We start from the raw sequence: 18,160 nt of genomic DNA, 5'->3' as shown, positions 1-18,160 counted from the left end.
CAAAATGGTTACAAGGTTGATCCTAGGGACTGAGCCAGTGCTGAAAAAGTTAAGTAATTTAATGAAGCTATTGTTGTTTATAATGAGTTGTATATCTACAAATACTCTAATGTGGCACTGATTAAAATCAATATTAGTGATTTGACAAACCCATTTTATAACACATTTCATCGAGATGAAACTGAAGTCAGCAGTGAAGATTTAGACGACATGGAAAACAAAGATTCTTGTCATATAAATGATGTCATTGATGAATTGAATGATGAAGACTTCATTACTGATGAAGCCAATGAGTCTGAATTTACAGGGGAAATAACAGGTTGCTCATATGTAAGCAGTAAAATGAACTCTAGGCCTGCAAGACAAAAGGTGAATAGAGATTCAAAACAACAAAATTAAAAGCTTGGGAATGTGTACAAGGTGTCAGGCAAAAAGGTTGCCATGCAGGATACACTGGACATACTAGTGATCAATACTTGGCAAGAACCAGAGGATGTTGTTGAAACACAATGTCAAGTGTGTCAAAGATGGTTCATATCCATTAAGAAAAAGGAAACTCATTCATGCAAAGGTGCTAGAAGCAGCAGCGACCTACTCTCTTATTGATGCTGGTTGTGTGGATTTTATTCATATGAGGAAACAATCAATTCCTGATGTCAAGCCCAGAAGCTCTTTGGAGAAAATCATTGCTGATCACTAGGGCTGAGACGAAGTATTCAAATATTTTGAAGCTGACAGAGGCTTCGGATCTGCCAATGCCCATTCGAATGTTCCCACATTTATTTATACGCATGTGCTATGCATACAATTTTTGATTAGAAAAAATTGTGTCAGATAAGGGCACGGTTGGAAGTAGTTGTAAAAAGGTTTCGGACGTATGGAGTTTTTATAAGAAACTTCACGACCATAGGAAAGCCATGTGCACTAGTTGTAAAAAAGAATTTGCCTACTTAGCCGGGACAACAAACTTATGGAGTCTCCTCGCATCGAAGCACTCGACTCTTTACTGTCCGGACATCGAGACAACCACAATGGAGAGCAGGAAGACGCCTACCCTTGATAGATTTGTAAGGCATGCGAAGTGCAATGATACACGTGCAAAGAATATAACAGACAGAGTGACTCAAATGATCGTTCAAGACCTACGCCCCATTCGAACTGTTGAATGCAGTGGTTTTCGTAACTTAATGAAGTACTTGGAGCTGGGATATGTCTTACCAAGCAGAAAACAATTTACTGCTGATATCAACCTTAAACATGCAATGTGCAAACAACGTCTAAAAGAAAGGCTAAGTGAAGAAGCAGTGTTTATATCGTTAACCATGGATATATGGACGAGCATCGCAACAGAAAGTTACATCACCGTAAACGTGCATTACACTGATAACAGCTGGGTGCTGACAATACTATGTAATGCTACTAAATAAAAGCTTCCAGATTCCAGAAGGCCTGTAATCAAACTCTAGGAAATCTTTCTTGCTCAGACTACACAACTGCTGTCCAGTCAATATTAAACTTTGACAGGTCAAGTGCCTGAAGGTCAAACTCATGTACAATCAAACTGTAACAAATTAAATACATACATTGTTATAATATAACAAGTATACTCAATTGTAAGAAGCTTCAAAGCTTCGGTAGTTATCTTGCAAGAAGCTTCGAAGCACTACTTACAATATTCGTTTCAGCCCTACTGATCACATAGCAATTAAAAAATTTAATGAATATACATGAGAGAGATTTTCACCCAAGTGGGCTAAGCAACGAACCTATGGCAATATCTATGGACAAAGGTATATTGAGTGTTTCAAGACTGACATTGACAAGATGTTCATGAAAAGGTGTCATGGACAACTGCAACAATATGGGCCCAGGTCGTATGTTGGAAACCTTGCTTTGGATATATCCCGATAGGTTGGACCTCCCATTGCAGACTTAAATTTGTCAACGTGTCACTGCCTTGGTAGTGCAGTACAAGTTGCATGGGTAAATTCAGACTGTTTTCACAGGGGCATTCAGAATCCTTTTAGAAGCACTTTGATAAACATAGTTGCTGAATCAGACTTCACGATTTCACCTATAGTGGTTTTGGCAAAATTCAACATCATTCATATGGGCGACAAGTAAATTGCCACTTATCCAACTGATGCTAAGGTTAAGTCATTCATCTCTCAATTGAAGAATAAGCATAAAACGCAAAATAATATGAGAATGCAAAGCATCAATCAAGATTAAACTATTGGTTAAGTCCCTTTGTTTACTGCCAGGTTTCATACTGTCTTGTACTGTTCTGGTAGTACATTTAATCACTTATAGTTTCATCATTTGTTTCTGAAACTCAAAAACAAATACACAGATTTATTTCTCTTGACTAGCTAAACCCTAAAAGCACCTTTGGATGTTTCTGTATCGACACTTTTCAAGTTGGTGCTAAAGCACATTACCCTGACTCATTAATATTTGAAAAACTGTATGCCTTCAAATATGATCCAATTTATTAAAAAAAAAATTTAAATATCTGTTTTACAAAAAAGTTTTCTATGTTTTAGTTGAAAAAAATGGAGATGTTTGTATATCAATACTTCATGATCCTGGTGATGATAAATATGGATATGAAAAAGCTTCAGAAAGATGGCTTCCTGTCCATACTGTTGAAACCATCATGATCTCTGTAATCTCCATGCTTGCTGATCCCAATGATGAATCTCCCGCAAATGTGGATGCTGCAGTAAGTAACATGATACTTACAGTACTATGTAAGATATACTGTAAAAATTTTCACAAATCACAAAACTAATTTGCAATAGCCTTTCTTAAAATTCTAATTATTTTGTATCATTTTAGAAGTAGAAATTGAAATGTGTGAACTGTTATGTTCTGCAGGATTATTGAGATATTGATTACTATGTTTAAGTTTTAAATTGTGTATAGCCCATTCTAAAAAAATTCCTAAGTTGCCACAGCATGATAATGGTGTAATTGATTTGATTTATAGACTTTTAGTAGTTATTTTCTCATCTGTGATGTTTAATTAAATACATGTGACTCGTGCATGAAGACACCTACTACCATACTTCAGTATTTTGGACAAAATATTGCCATAGGTAACATAAGTTAAGTTTATGTTAACTGCAAATGTAATCACTTTATATAATATAAATATAAAACAGGGCAGTGACACCTAGGCAATTTTCTTAGATCTTATGTTAAAGAAAGGCCAGTTCATCATGACTTTTAACACTTTCACTATGGGCATCTTTTTGTGCACATATCATGAGGTTTTAGTGAGTTATATTCAAAATTTAATTCAATTACTTTCTTATCATAGTATATGAACAAGTTTAGCATAAAAATTTAACTAATGATAATCTAAATTTTAATAATATATGTCTTAAGTTTATAATTTTATAAGGTAATATTAAGGAATAATCCTGAATTTCCCCTAGTATAAAACTTGTGACATTTGCTTTAGGCATCCCATCTTTAATTTAGTTACCACCTCTCCAAGAAGTACAAAATTTAATGTAAATTACTTATTATAATGTTGTCATTGTTATGTTGTGAATGGAGGTAAGATATTGTATCAGAAATTAAGATTTTCCAAAACAGAAAGTGTATTTCCAGTAGATACTTCCGCTCACATTTCTCGCTCAGCCTCCCCACTTCCAGTACTGTGATGTAATTATTCTGACCAATCTCAAAGTGATTAAAGAGTGCAAATGTGGAGAGAGCCCTGGTTACAATAGGGGTCGTGTCATGCTCCTATTGGTGGAGAGCTGCAGCATAATAATTGACATGTGGATATTCAGAAGTGGGAGGTGGAAGGCTAGTGGTAAGTATTGAAAATTTGTACCAATAGATGGCAGTACTAACCAAGAAAAGCTATTTTGTGAGAGGAGGTATGTATTGGAAATACATTCTCAGTTTAGTAAAATATTAACTTTGACAGTGTACAATTTTCCATAGAACTTGAAGTCAATAACACTTTTATATTCCTCAATGTTCTTGTTCACAAGAGCACAAGTTTAGAAAAGTTGACTACTGCTGTTTATCGGAAGAAGACTCGCAAATAAATATCTAAATTTCTGTTCATGCCAAACAATAGCTGTCTAAACTGGGATTATTAAAATACTAAAATCTAGAGATACAAGTATTTGCTCCTTGTTTTACTTAGATGAAGAACTTGGACATCTTGAAAAGATTTTCAAGAATAATGATTATCCAAATAAAACAATTCATGTGGTTGACTTGTCTGAACTAGTAATGAACCACAACCTGACAATCACAACAAAAGGGAAAAAAAGCATTTCTTCTTTATATACAAGGCTTAGGAGAAAAACTTCATGGGATAAGGAATAGACTTAACATCACCATAATTTTCGTAAGTCCTCCTACACTACACAACAATCTTATGAAGGTAAAATCCCTGGTTTCTAGTTCTCTTACAAAGATTTTGGTTTGTAGTACTCGGTGTGAGTGTAATAAACATTACATTGGGGAAACACAATGTCCATTACAGGTAAGGTTGAAAGAACACCAAAGAGATATTAATAATGTGCTGTAAACACATCAGCTATAGCTTTTCACATTCAGTAAAACGACCATATAATAGACCAAAAAATACAAAATTAATAGACAGAGAGAAAACACCAAATGGAGAAATATCAAAGAAGCTATTGCCATCCAAGCACAAAACAGTGAACCACCAGTGGGTGTTAATCAAAACAATGACCAACAGTTAATCAATACTGCATGGGCACTACTTATCAAAAACATAAAACATATTATTTTTTTTGTGGTTTGGATATAAAATTAAACCTATAACTTTACAATGTATTATTTGAAATATGAAAAATTCCTTTATTTTTATTTCTCTATATAAACCTATAATTGTATTTTCATTGTGTTTATTATATTGAAGCAATTGATTTATCTTCTATATTTATCATAATTCTGTGTTTAATAACTTTAAGACCAGATGTCATTTATTGTAATGATTGTTGCCTAGATACTTATTTTAAAGCAGTGTTCTGCAGTTAAATGAATTTTTATTGCTCAGTCATTGTTGCCCAATGAAGGCTCCAATATTGGGCCAAATCCTTGCAAATAAAAGTATTTTAATGTAGAGAAAAGTCCATGTATAATTCTACATATGACTTTTCTAAATATTGGGGATTAACATTATTTGAAAATCATTTTGTTTATGCAAATAAGCAATACATATGACAGCCGCAGCCAGTATAAAGTTATGGTGTAACAGAGTGCATCAGAGCTACATTTTGAGATGATTGGCTTTTTGTAAGTAGTATGCCACAAGGAAGTGATCCCTTGTACTTAATGTCATAGGAAAATGAAGGAATATGGAACTAGTTAAGGCACCATGACCATCCAGAAAGAGATCTGCAACAAGTCATACCACAGTTGTGGTAAGCTAAGTGTGGCAACTTATAACAGGTGAGAATCCATGGTCACAAAGGTTGGTGGCAAAAGCCGTCTATATGTCCCAGGCAGCAGTATACAGCATAATCAAGAAGGATCTCCATCTGGAAAAGCTGTACAAGTTATGTACACAAGGTGCTTCCATGACATATACATTCAACTGTTGCATACATCGAAGCAACTGGAGAATACAATGGATAGAGATGTATTCCATACAAAGACATTCCAGTCAAATTGTTAGGTGCAGCATTTGTGGATTTCTGTGCAATCATACTGTTGAAAGAGACATTGGGAAACCATCGTTCCCACATGCTAAATGTTTTACAGAAAGCAAAGGAGGAGAAGTGGTATGCTTTAAATGCGACAGCTTTTGTGATAGAACTTTCTATAATAGGAAGTTAATAGGAACAAGGCTGTAGGATATTGTCAAGATGCATGGTCATCAGAAAGAACATGACTGGATGGTTGCAGCATGGGCTGTAATGAGGTGATGAGGATCCAAAATTGTTTCATAATGTTCTCAACCTCTGTATTATAGAAAATGATATCTAGACTTTGAATTATGTTTTACTATGATTGATTTTTAATTTAATACTCTTAATTTTTGCATCATTTGCAAGCTGTAAATGGTTGGTGATTGTAATATGCAACTGTGCCTAAATGATGACATGAGAAAAGTAACAAAAACACAGTGAATTTATGATATACATTGAATATTGTTGATTTTTTTTTATAGAAAGACTTTAGAGAGAACTACAAAATATTCAAGAGAAAGGTTGCTTCTTGTGTAAGAAAAAGTCAAGAAGAAGTTTAGGGTTAATTATCATAGGCATTTGGATGGTAAGATTTTCTGTTTTTATTCGTATCTTATGCTGTTTTATTTTGAAGTTAGATTGTAAGACTTCTGGTTTAGCTAGAATAGTATTATTTTGTTAATCCTTACATTCACCACAAGTCTTCAAAGTTTAACAGTTGAAAATAACACAATCACATCATCAATTAGCAGCTGAAGGATGAAAAGTTAAGTAAGTTACCAAAAATTTAGCTAGTAATTTTAGTGTTCCATCCTTTCTTGTTATGACCCTTGCTTTGTCACTAACCAGAGAATGTTTCAACTGTTTTCAAATTATGATTACCATTGGTGCATAGTATCACTGAAGACAAAAAAAATAGTTAATCTGTAAAATATATTTAATAATGTGATGAACACATAAAAAAAATCCTCCATTTGATGGGGAAACAAAAGGCATCTTAGCAGAATTTTGCCTAGGCTGGACTTCTTCAGGTAGCTAATCATTATTTGACCACTTTTTCTTTCCCAAAATATTTTGTTTAAGAATACTTACTAATGTAACAGTCAACATTAATTCATTCATTGATGAGTAATTACTTTAAAATGTGTTCTCAATTGTTTTAAATAAAAGTGTGTTAAGTTTTTATTATTTGTAATTTGGGATTATAATTCTACCCTAGTTGTAGACTACCATTTCTTACAGTATTAATGATTTCCATTCTTGAATATGATGTATAAGGTTGTTACTGAAACTGTGTATTTAAATATGTATTTGTTTATTTAGAAAAACTTGAAGTAATTCATTTGTTTCATAAACACTTATTGATAATTTTAAGTGTATCCAATAGCAATAATAAAGATTTGATAAATAATGGGATTGTATGCTCTTCTTGAATGCACTCGTGTAGGAATCGTTACTTGTTTATGGTATATAAATTGGTGTATTTAATGGAGTTTTACCTGCACTATTCAAAATTAACCAGCAGTACAACAAATGTTAGAAGAGATATATTTCATTAGTGCTTCTTCAACATTAAGAGAATTTTCATTTAAAGTAGAGTAGCTAATACAGTTGATTTTTTTAAATTTATTTTGTGATCAGTTATTTCATTACTTATTCAGCAGTTAAAAGTAGGTTCTAATAATTTTATGTATTTAAAATAAGATTTGTTATAACTACATTATTATTTGTTTAACCTGTTTTCAGTTATTACTTGGTAATTTTCAAAATTTGTATGGACAAAAGAAAGAGCAGTGAAGATAATGGATTGCAGATATAATATTCTGTTTGTTTTTGAAAACAGTGTTAGTGTATTAAATGTTAAAGTTTTATAAGCTGTTATTTTCCCATTTTTTTGTTATTGTCCTCATCCCCTCATATTAATTCTCTCACCATGGGCAGGCGAGACTTTTTGGAGAGTTGCATTCAAGATTTAATTAAACTACTTTCTTATAGTGATATACAAATAAACTTGGCATCATAATGTAGTTGTTAAACCAAATTTTAATATTATACAAGTTGTAGGTTTTTAATTGTATCTAAAGAAATGTTTAAAACAATCTTTAATCTTCCCTAGTATGAGAATTGACATTGCTTTCTTGGTCGTTCTCTTCTTTACCACTATTCCTAGAAGTATGAAATGTAATATAAGTCACTCATTATAATATAGTTATTATTTAGTCAAAACATAATCATTGCCACTTTCAGTCTTATTTGTTTATGGAAGCATAAACTATGTTCTCTTTGATGTTAAATACTATATTATTTATAACCAATAGAAAGCTAAAGATTTAATTTGTCAAATTATGTATAATACCACATTATTTTCTGTACAAAAAATTGTCTATTTGACTTCCAGTTCAAGTTTTATTCCTACAGGAAACATATCAATGAGCTTAGCTAAAGTTTTAATAGGTATTTTCACATAGTTAGAAAGCCAAACAAATTGTGATAACTTTAGGACATTGTCTGCTTTTTACATGTCATTATTCTGTGTTCTTAGGTGCATTATTTAATTAAATAAAAAATTTTGTGTAGTAGTACCATTAGCATATAAAAAGTAAGGTTAATTTTCAACAACAATTGACAGCAAAAAACAAATGAAGATTCAGGTAAGTACTATGTTTCTTGTTTTTCCTGTGCATTCTTTATTTATTATAAAAGTAACTAAAATATAAAAGTTAGAAACTATCAGGATATATTAGTTAAAGAAAAAATGATAATAATTAAAATTTGGTATAAGGTATGATTGCGAGTAGCTCATGGGTTACGTGATTCGATAGAGTAACATGAGCTACACATTCACTAAGTGATTTACAATTTGTGTGGTGGGATTATTAGTTGGACATGGTTCAAAGGGCAATAAAATGATAATTCAAGCACAAACAGGTACTATTAGAGTTTAAAATTACTTGGGATAAACAAGTTTCATGTTACAATTTGAAGTCATGCTAAAAAGAAAAAAGGGTAATTTAGATTTATTTAGTTTTTTTTTCTTTTGGTGGTTATGAGGTTGATCAAATTGACTAACTTTGTATAGAGCTACGGTAGAGAAAATAACAGATAACATACAAGTTTTACTAAAAAACGTTTACAATTTATTTAGGAGGTTTTAGAAATTACACAAATGTAGTTTGACAATTTTCAGATAAAGAAAAGTGTCTTAAATCTTGACATAAAAATCACTTTGCACTCGGAACAATTAATACATTGACTTCATACATTCACTGAGTAATTTTTATTAAAAATACTTCATTAAAAGTTCAGATTTTTTTTTTTTTTACCTTTCATGCTTTTTCGTTTTGTTATGGAAATTTTTGTTGCTGTAGTTTATATATATAGTTTAAGCTTCAGGTAGTTGCTATTATTCAATCCTAAAGCACACATAGCATTATTCTTCTGTTTATTTCCTTTAAGTATTTATTATATGGATTTAAGACCCTTGGGCCATCTATTGTGATGGGCTATACAGGAAAAGCCCACTCTTGCATAACTCCTCAATTGTGATGTTGAAATCCATAACATCAACAATGAGGAACTTTATGTTAAAGATGAGAATGAAGATAAGAACAAGGGGACTAATCAGCACTTGAAGTTTGAGCAATGTATACAAGATGATGAAAACAAATTGGTGTATGATATCCCAAGGTTAAATGAGATTAGGAGGACTGATTCGGGGACTCCTATGAATAAAGACTGTAAATATATGTATTCAAGAGGAGATGAATACCACAAAGAAGTAGATCTGCTAATGAAAGAGGAATTAAACAACTGTGTGAAAGGTTTCTTGGTTATGTTTTCACAAAATCCTCTGATAAAACCATCATGAGGGTTAAAATACCTACATGTGATAAAAAACGAGAAAATTGAGAGGTATTTGAGTAAGCTGTGCTAACACTGAAGTCAGAAGAATATCTGATTATGATTATAATACCATGGTAGGTGAAGGTATAAACAGCATTCCAGTGTGGCCACATGATGAAGAATGGAATGAGAGAGGAGATCAGTTAGTACAGTTTTGTGAAGAGAAAGACTTGGTGATAAACAACACTTTGTTTAAACATCACTCTAGGCATGTTTACCTTAAGGTGACTACTGGATGGTGAAAGGATTGTGTGAAAGCAGACTGTGACTTTGATCACATCCCACTGAGCAGACAGATAAGATTAAAACTAAATAAGCTGAATAAAGTCCTTATGCAGGGCAGAATGGGACTTGGAACATTTAAAGAAAAAAAACATAACCAAGAACTTTGATAGATAATAAAAACTTATTTAAAATATTAATAAAAGAAGAACTTGCAAACAAGGATGCTGAGTACCAGCTGGTACCTGATGATGACAAAACCTTGTCGAAACATTTTACATTTGCTGTTATGTTAAACTTATATCAAAGTTTTTCTTCATTATCCATTCAAGTCATCTCCAACCGTTACCAGCAGGTTAAGTCAGTTGAATACTTCTTGTTAGGAATAAAATTATTTTTCAAATCACATGCAAAAATGAATACACAAGATTTGACAAACAATATTGATATTCATAGAAAAAAAATAAATGTCAAAGCTCACTAGATGGAGGAATTATGTTAAACATTTAACAAAGATATGAGTTATGTATGTTAGAGTATGATAAATGTTGTTAGAGAACCATATTTTGAGAAACTGGTACTCAAAGCAGGCAACCTAAGATGTTGTAAGAGGGGAGGAGAGTTCCAACTGACTTCTGCTTGCACTACTGATAAATTTATATTTCTTTTCTTTTTATATATATAACTACCAATAATTTTAGTGATAAATTCATTATAAATTCAATTCTGGTAATGTGATGGATATAAAAATAAAAGCAGTTGGGAGACATACTTTGCATATGAGCTTATTTTGGACATCAACAATATGAAAAGATCTATCTTGCAACTAGTCTAACTTCTAAATGATGAAAAGTCGATTTTATAATAAGTATGTTATAAGAGTTGTAGATGTCTTAAACACTGCTGACATTGAAGACAAATCTCTGAAGTCTGGAGCACACACATATTTACTGAGTGCATGAAAAAAAGTCTAGGTGCAAAAATTTATCACAACAATGTGGAATTGACATTTATACTGTTGTATTCATTTAGTTATTAGCTGAGGCTATAACTGGGTTGATGTAGACTCCAGCTGAAATTTTTTTTACAGTAATTAATGAACGAATCCGATAAAAACACTGACTACTAATATTTGTTTTTAATACTATAGGCTGGTTATTAATTTCCAAAAATAGATGGGAAAGGGGGTGGTTTTGATACCCTCCCCTAGATCCATGCCTGCTTATACAGATCTGCACCTGCTAATATAACATTAAAGAATTCAGTTATGCAATTAGAAATATAACACAGTGTAATAAAACAGTAAGTTTACACTTTATTTGACACTTAAGTATCTAGAGAGTTGGTGGTGAGTGCTACAAGCTAATTGCTGTCCCCCTTTACTCGGTAGTTTAAAATTAGTGATAGTCGCAGCTAGCCTTAATAGTTTTGAAATAACGAAGACAGGATGAGCAAACTTAGTGGCAATAGGAATTGAACCCAAGACCCCCAAATTATGAAGCATCTCCTCACCTGTCCATTATGTAGTTTTTGAGTAACAACAAAGAAACATGCTATCAATATTTTGATTATTTGGATAGTTGGAATAACTGAGAATAGTAAATAATAGAAACCCTAATGTCCATTATGTTATTATTTTGATAACAGTAGATTGATTGATTGTTAGAAAAATAAAAAAGTAATTGAAGCAACTGATTTCGATTGTTTTTTGTTTTTTTTCATGACAATTGATTAATTAAGTTGCCTAGCTCTAATTTTCCAACTATCAGAATAATCAAAATATCTCAATTTGTTTTTTGTTGTTAAATACAAAGCTACACAATGGGCTGTCGGTGCTTTGCCCACCACTGGTATCGAAACCTGATTTTTAACATTATAAACGTTTTTTTTGGTAATGGCTTGTTGAGCCTTGGACCACCATGGCTTAGTGATTAGAGGGGTAGCTTCATGATTTGAGAACCTTGGTTCCAATATCCATTACCACCAAATTTGCTCATGCTTTTATCCATTGAGGCATTAATTTTGTTTTTGAGTTATGGCAGAGTTATTTAGGCTGTCTGCTACTGTAACTAATTTTGAACTGCCAACAAGAAGGAAAGTAACTGTTTAGTAGCACCCACCATCAGCTTTTGAGCTGCCTTTGTGTTAAATAAAGTGTTAAGTTACAGTTTCTTTATATTGTGTTATGTTTCTAATTTATAATGTTGAATAAGGAATACAGTCTGTTTTTACATAGTGATTTATAATCTGTATAATTTTATTGTTTAGGGTCAAATAAATTACAAATTTACTTTTTCTACATTGTGCATGTGTGATGTTTTAACACAACATCTCTTACTTTCCTGAATTTGTGTTCTGGTTGAAGTTGTGATGGGCACTGGCACATCTGGAACCTGCAGTGTTCTGATAATGAGACAAACATTTGCAAAACTGTATTCTTTATTCATTTAGTCATTCCAGTCTTTTAACCATGTGATAAATTACAAATGTAAGTGTAATAATTGATTTTCAGTGAGCAGTAACAAGATCAATAATTGATTCTTGCAGTTTTTAATGATATATTAATCTAAGATGACTATTTTCTAAACCACAAAAACCAAATACACTTTTATATTTGGACTTGTTACCACAATTCCAGATGCAGGAAGTACTGGAGGAGCTTGCTGTATTAGTGGCAGTTGTATTTCTCTAATGTGTTTATCTGTTTTAAAAAATTTTTGTTGTTGTTGTTGTCTTTAAAAAGAACAAGAAAATGTTCTGTGACATATTCAATGTCGTAGCTTTGGCAACTATGACATATTTAAACTAATAGTAACAACTGTGCTACCCGGTGATAATCTGCTTTGGCTGAGTGTCGAATTAGGCATCTAAGCCATAATCTTTATGGCAGCTAATGTGGTATTGAACATTACAGTCAATAATTGGTTTAGTTATAAAAAAAAACGAATTCCGAGCAACAAAAACTGACTGCTCAATGAAAGTCGGTGATTCAGAGAAGAATATGGGTTAATAACGGGCATGGCTTGAGAAGTGGATTTCTAGGGAAGTTGGGGGTTGTGAGAACAATAGGGGTTAGGGTTTGAGAAGTTGGAGCTAGGCATTGAAAGTAAAAATGTTGGTGATTATTTGTTAAATGGAATAAACGTCAATTTTTGTGTGTTTCTTTGGGGGGGGGGCAAGGGGAGAATCCACCCCCGGCCAAAGCTTAGTGACCCGGTATTTGGCCAAATTTTACTACCCCTGCATCCATAGTAATGACATATTCCTAATGCAGAGTTCATAATAAGTATAAGAAATGAAATAAAATAGTACTTGGAGTATTGTTTTCGAATTAAGAACACTTTTGAGGACATTTTGCTTCTGAGATCAACATTTCTCATCCAAGAATGTATAGTCACTCTATATTAGTTTCATTAATGTAACAAAATAAAAACACAACATATAAATGTTTAGTTGATTTTACCTCATGAAATAGAGAATAATATAAAAAGATTCTTTGTGATGTGTATAAATAGGCTTTGATTGCAATAGAGCCTTCATGGGGCCCAGGGGAAAAGTTTTTGCAGTAATCCACTGAACCTGAAAAAAAAGGCCCCAACCTAAAATACTTATTTCCTTTTTTTTTTTTCATAAATATCCAGGGAACACAAACAGGCATTTACATGTTTATCAGTCAGTGACATTTTTGACCACTGCAATTAGTATGAACGAGTTTTGTAATGAATCATCCAAAAAATGCAACTTTTATGGGAACTAACTCTATATTTTATTGAGCAAAAGCCTACATTATAATGATTGTAATAAATTTATATTAAAGATTTTCATGTTTTAATTCCATCATTAGTTATGGGTATATATCCCATGTTCCTTGTACAGAGATATATCTTAACATGCAGGTGTTTATACACCTCATATAGCCATGCTTTTGCATGTTATAAAGAGTGACAAGAGAATTGTCTCTTGTTCATTTCAAAATTTTTGCAAATAGCAAATTAAGTACTAGTACTGAAGCTGCATAGACAAAATATCAATTGAAATAAACTATAATCAAAATGTGATGTTTTTAAAACATGCAGATAGTGCAACACTCAGAAATAGAACGTACAAAAAGTGTGAACTTTTTTTGGGGGGGTATAAGTTTATTAAAATGTGTTGTCTGTGGATAGTTTGTTTGCAAACTTGGGATTTATTTTGTCTGGTGGAAAATATTAATGTGTAGAATTATACACAATTCCATAAATTAATTTTCTTTCATTACAACTTTAGTTTAGGAATTCAACAATACCAACATATTATTGTGGAACAGAAGTATGAACACCTTACAAAAAATTTTTATTAATGTGAATTTTGGTAGTTTGTATTAAAAAGTGAGTAATTGATGTTTATAAATGTATGGTTCGTGTTAATGAATGATAATTCTGTAAAGAACTATTAAACATTATGAATCTGCAACACACTAAAATCAAAAGTAGTACATAAAACATTATTGTGACTTGTTATGTAGATATTTTCTAATGATCAGGGCACAGAAGTTGACTGACTCAAAGGGAAAAATTTCAAACAAATGATTTTATTAGACTGAAATAGATATAAAAAAATGCATACTGTAGGGAGAGAGTACAATATTGAAATGTAAGAAATTAGGCTAAAATATTTATTGCAGTAAAGTTTTTTATGGCAAATTGTGCAATGATCATTGTTTTGCTTTCTGTGAAAAAGTTTTCAAAAGTTAATTTTATTGTAGTGTTTGGGGAATATTGGGGAAGAAGACATATCTTTGGTTTGTGAAGTACTAGATTTTAAAATGGTATCCTTTTATAGTGTAGAACTACAGTAGTACTGGAAATCCTGTATGCTGTCTGTATGAACTATCCTGCCAAAGTAAACCATGTAAATACTGGAAGAAAGTCCCCTTGCAGAGCAGCCATGACCCTGACCAGAACCGTGCCTTTGCCATCTGACAGGATGTACAGCTAACAGACCAGTTGCAGTTCTTCTACATCCAACTGTTTTTTGTTTTGTTTTTTAAACTTCTTTATTGTACATTTCTCTATATTTTAATTTGTTAGCATTTATTTGTTTTTGTCATGTACAAATGTGTTCACTTCTTGTATTAACCATTGTACTGAAATGTTGGCAGTGTTAATCTGCACACTGAATACAAGTAATTATGAATCCATTGGATATGGTAGAACAGTCAGTCTTGTTACTTTGACACATGTTAACTGTTATAGTGTAAACTTCAGCATTGGAATTAGTCATCAACCAAGCAAGGATGATACTGTCTTTATGTAGACAGCAGTTCCTTCAGTAAGTAGATGATAATGTTAGTATTGAGTCATACATTAAGCATCTTGTGAAAATATGGATAATATCAGTCTTCAGATCCCCAATTTGTTATGAGTATTGTTACATGTAAATTACAAAGGAACCTATTAAGTGAATTATTCTTCAAAAAGTGATATTAGGTATTTTTACATAACAGGTTAGTAAACTAGACAATATTGACATATAGTTTTTATTAAGTTAGCTGAAATTCAGTATATTTGTTTAAATAAAAGTCCAGAGACACACTGTTTTGTGCAGATTATATATTTTTTAAACTAATGTTTCTACCATGTTGATATCATAAGATAAACTTTTGTCTATTGTATAAAATATTTGAAAGTCGTGTGAAAATTTTGTTTCTATTTAGAAAACATATAGGGTTACATCTGTATTTTGATTTAAATTAGTAGGTTTAGGTCATGAATAATTAACAACTCTTTTGTTTCTTTTCAAATAATGTTGTTTCCATTACATGACATTTTATTTGTTGCATCATGTTTTACCTATACAAGTGCTACTGCATCAATTGCATTGTTATTTGTAGATGCTTCCATTGTTGTAGTTGTTTGAATAAACCTTCCATATATGATCTTTGATTTAGTCCTCAGTCTTTTAATGAAAATAATGTTGCTGTTTAGATTGTGTATTTTTTTACACTTGTTTCCAAATGTTTATGGTGTTTTTTGTTACATAGCTATGGTATGGTAAGACACCTATAAGTGTCTTGAGTTTGTGCATTTTGTTTCCTTCTTGGAATTTATGGTGTTTTTCCTTTCTTTTCTGTTATATGTATATTTGGCTGATGTTCTAGTGTCAGTTTAGGTAACAGATGTTTGTGTAATAAAGTTATTGGATATTGAATCTAGTTCATGTTGCAGTTTACTACTACTACATATATTAAATGCTGTGTTGTAAATACAAGATAATATGCCAATTTTTATTGAGTCTAGTGGGCTGAGTCCCACTTTATGTAATTGTTATCATTGCCAGGTTTGTAGTAGATTTTGGTGTTAGTCATTAGTGTTTCTATTGTTGTGTTCATTTGATTTAAAACAGTTTTCACTTTCTGCTTCTTAAGTGATATTCATGTCAGCATGAAAGTTGGTTACATGTTGTAGAAATGATTGTTTATGGTTATCTTTATATCCACAAAATACATTGTTGATGTATCTATGTCATTGGACGGGAGGGTGTAGAGCTGTGTTCACAGCCTTTCTATTTTGTTAATTAACAATATGCATAATCCAGATGATAAGCAGCTGCTCATGATTAGGCCATCTAGTTGCTCATAAGTTTTACCTTGACAGGTAAGACATGTTTTCAGTGCAAAGTGAAACAAATCTTTCAAATTTTCTAAGTTCAGGTTATGATCCAATTTGTCAGAATTATTTTATATAATTTCTAGAGCTAGGTTTGTTGCTTCTTCTTTCGACATCATTGTATACATTGAGAATATATCGAAGCTGTACATTTTGTGATGATTATTAAGGTTAAGATTTCTTTTAACCTTGTATTTATTGTTGCAATGTAATGGTTTAATTGGAAGCTCATAATTATAGCTGCCAGAAGTGGAAGGATGGGACAGATGTCAGTTTGTTTTTTATGAATCTTGGAGCACCAAACAAACAAGGGTTAGGTGTGTTAATGACTCTTTAGTTCATGCAATAGACAACTGTTTACCTGATGATGACCACATGAGTGGTAGAAATGTTATAAAGTTCAAAAAATAAAATAATCCACTCAAAAGGCTGTGTCTCTTAACTTTTATTTAAAGTATACAGTGGATTTCCTCTCCTTACAATAAATTAGTTATTTGTTGGAACTATAAATAATGGATACACACATTAAAATATCATCTTACTGCTTACTTAAACTAATATGTACAGTTGAAATGGAACATCTGATGAACGTGATAGTAACTTGATGTAGATGGTACATGACTGCTTTTTAGAGGCTTCTGAATTTATATCTAAGATATAAATTTTTTAAAAGTAACATTTTGTAAACATGATCTTATCATATGATGTATTAACATGAGATACATTATTATATAATCTTTAATTAAGGAAGTGATTAATACTTGCTGCAATCTGACAACATTTTAAAGAGTTTCATAAAAAGTACTTTATACTTAAAAACAAATGAATTTGCAGGAAACCCTGTGCTCCATGTAACTGTAATACTGATTATCAATTTATCTGCATTATGGTGTATATATTATAAAAGAAATGCCAGATTTTAGCTATGTTGTTTAAATTACTGTAAAGTTACTTCCACTATAGTGTAGAAGTGCTTGCAGAATTAATATATCAACTAATATTCTATATAATGCTGGTAGTATTTTCAGAGTGTAGAATTCATCTATGAAGTCTAAAACCATGAACCTGGAAAAATGTAGGCCCTCAACATTTTTTATTTTCAAATCACAGAACCTGCATATGCACACAAACTATGCTGCTTAAGTATGCCAGTTATTAATGTATTTTATCATAATCCTGGTCAGTCAAGTTATTTTATCTGGTAACAGTTATCTAAGTCATTATATTTGATGATAGCATATATCAACTAATGTGTTAAATAAAAATGCAACATTTTACCTCCTGCCATCAAGTTGCAATGTCTTTCTTTGAAGATTTTTTTTTCTATAATCTAAAGTTTGTTTTTGAAGTTTATATTGTCCTTTTTAGCCATATAACAACCGAAAATAGTACTGATTAGGTAGAAGTATGAGGAAAAGTTGATTTATGTGTGTCATATGCAGGTCTGGAATATTGGCATTTTGCCTGGAAAAACATGAACATCCTGATATAATAATAATAATAATGCCATGGTGTCAGGTTTTTTTCATGTATCAACTATAAATTTTGGATCAGTTTATACCATTTGATGTTATAATAGTATCATGTTTCAGTGTTTAGATGCTGGTTTCTTGTACAATCTATTCTGCTACATGTTTTAATAGTGTCAAATTTCAGACTATACTAGATTTTCTCAAATGTCACACGGTAATTTAGAAA

At 31.7% G+C, this 18,160-nt stretch overlaps 1 protein-coding gene across 2 annotated transcripts in view; it reads left to right on the top strand.

The window, feature by feature from the left end:
- Positions 1–17,705, top strand: part of LOC106464688 (ubiquitin-conjugating enzyme E2 G1-like) — a 53,099-nt gene extending 35,394 nt beyond the window's left edge. Inside the window, exons 4-6 of one of the 2 annotated variants that reach the window (XM_022392458.1) lie at positions 2,547–2,725; positions 6,173–6,276; positions 14,642–17,705. In XM_022392458.1, coding sequence (XP_022248166.1) covers positions 2,547–2,725; positions 6,173–6,250 — 257 coding nt within the window. In that variant the 3' untranslated portion in view covers positions 6,251–6,276; positions 14,642–17,705. Of the gene's footprint in view, positions 1–2,546; positions 2,726–6,172; positions 6,277–14,636 lie in introns of both variants that reach the window. The other variant, XM_013924845.2, reaches the window with a different exon arrangement.
- The last annotated feature ends 455 nt before the right edge of the window (positions 17,706–18,160 follow it).

Source organism: Limulus polyphemus, unplaced genomic scaffold, assembly GCF_000517525.1.
Source record: "Limulus polyphemus unplaced genomic scaffold, Limulus_polyphemus-2.1.2 Scaffold1719, whole genome shotgun sequence".
Taxonomy (NCBI): Eukaryota; Metazoa; Arthropoda; class Merostomata; order Xiphosura; family Limulidae; genus Limulus; species Limulus polyphemus.
Note: the sequence above shows the minus strand (reverse complement) of the source record. Positions and strands in the feature narration are given on the sequence as shown.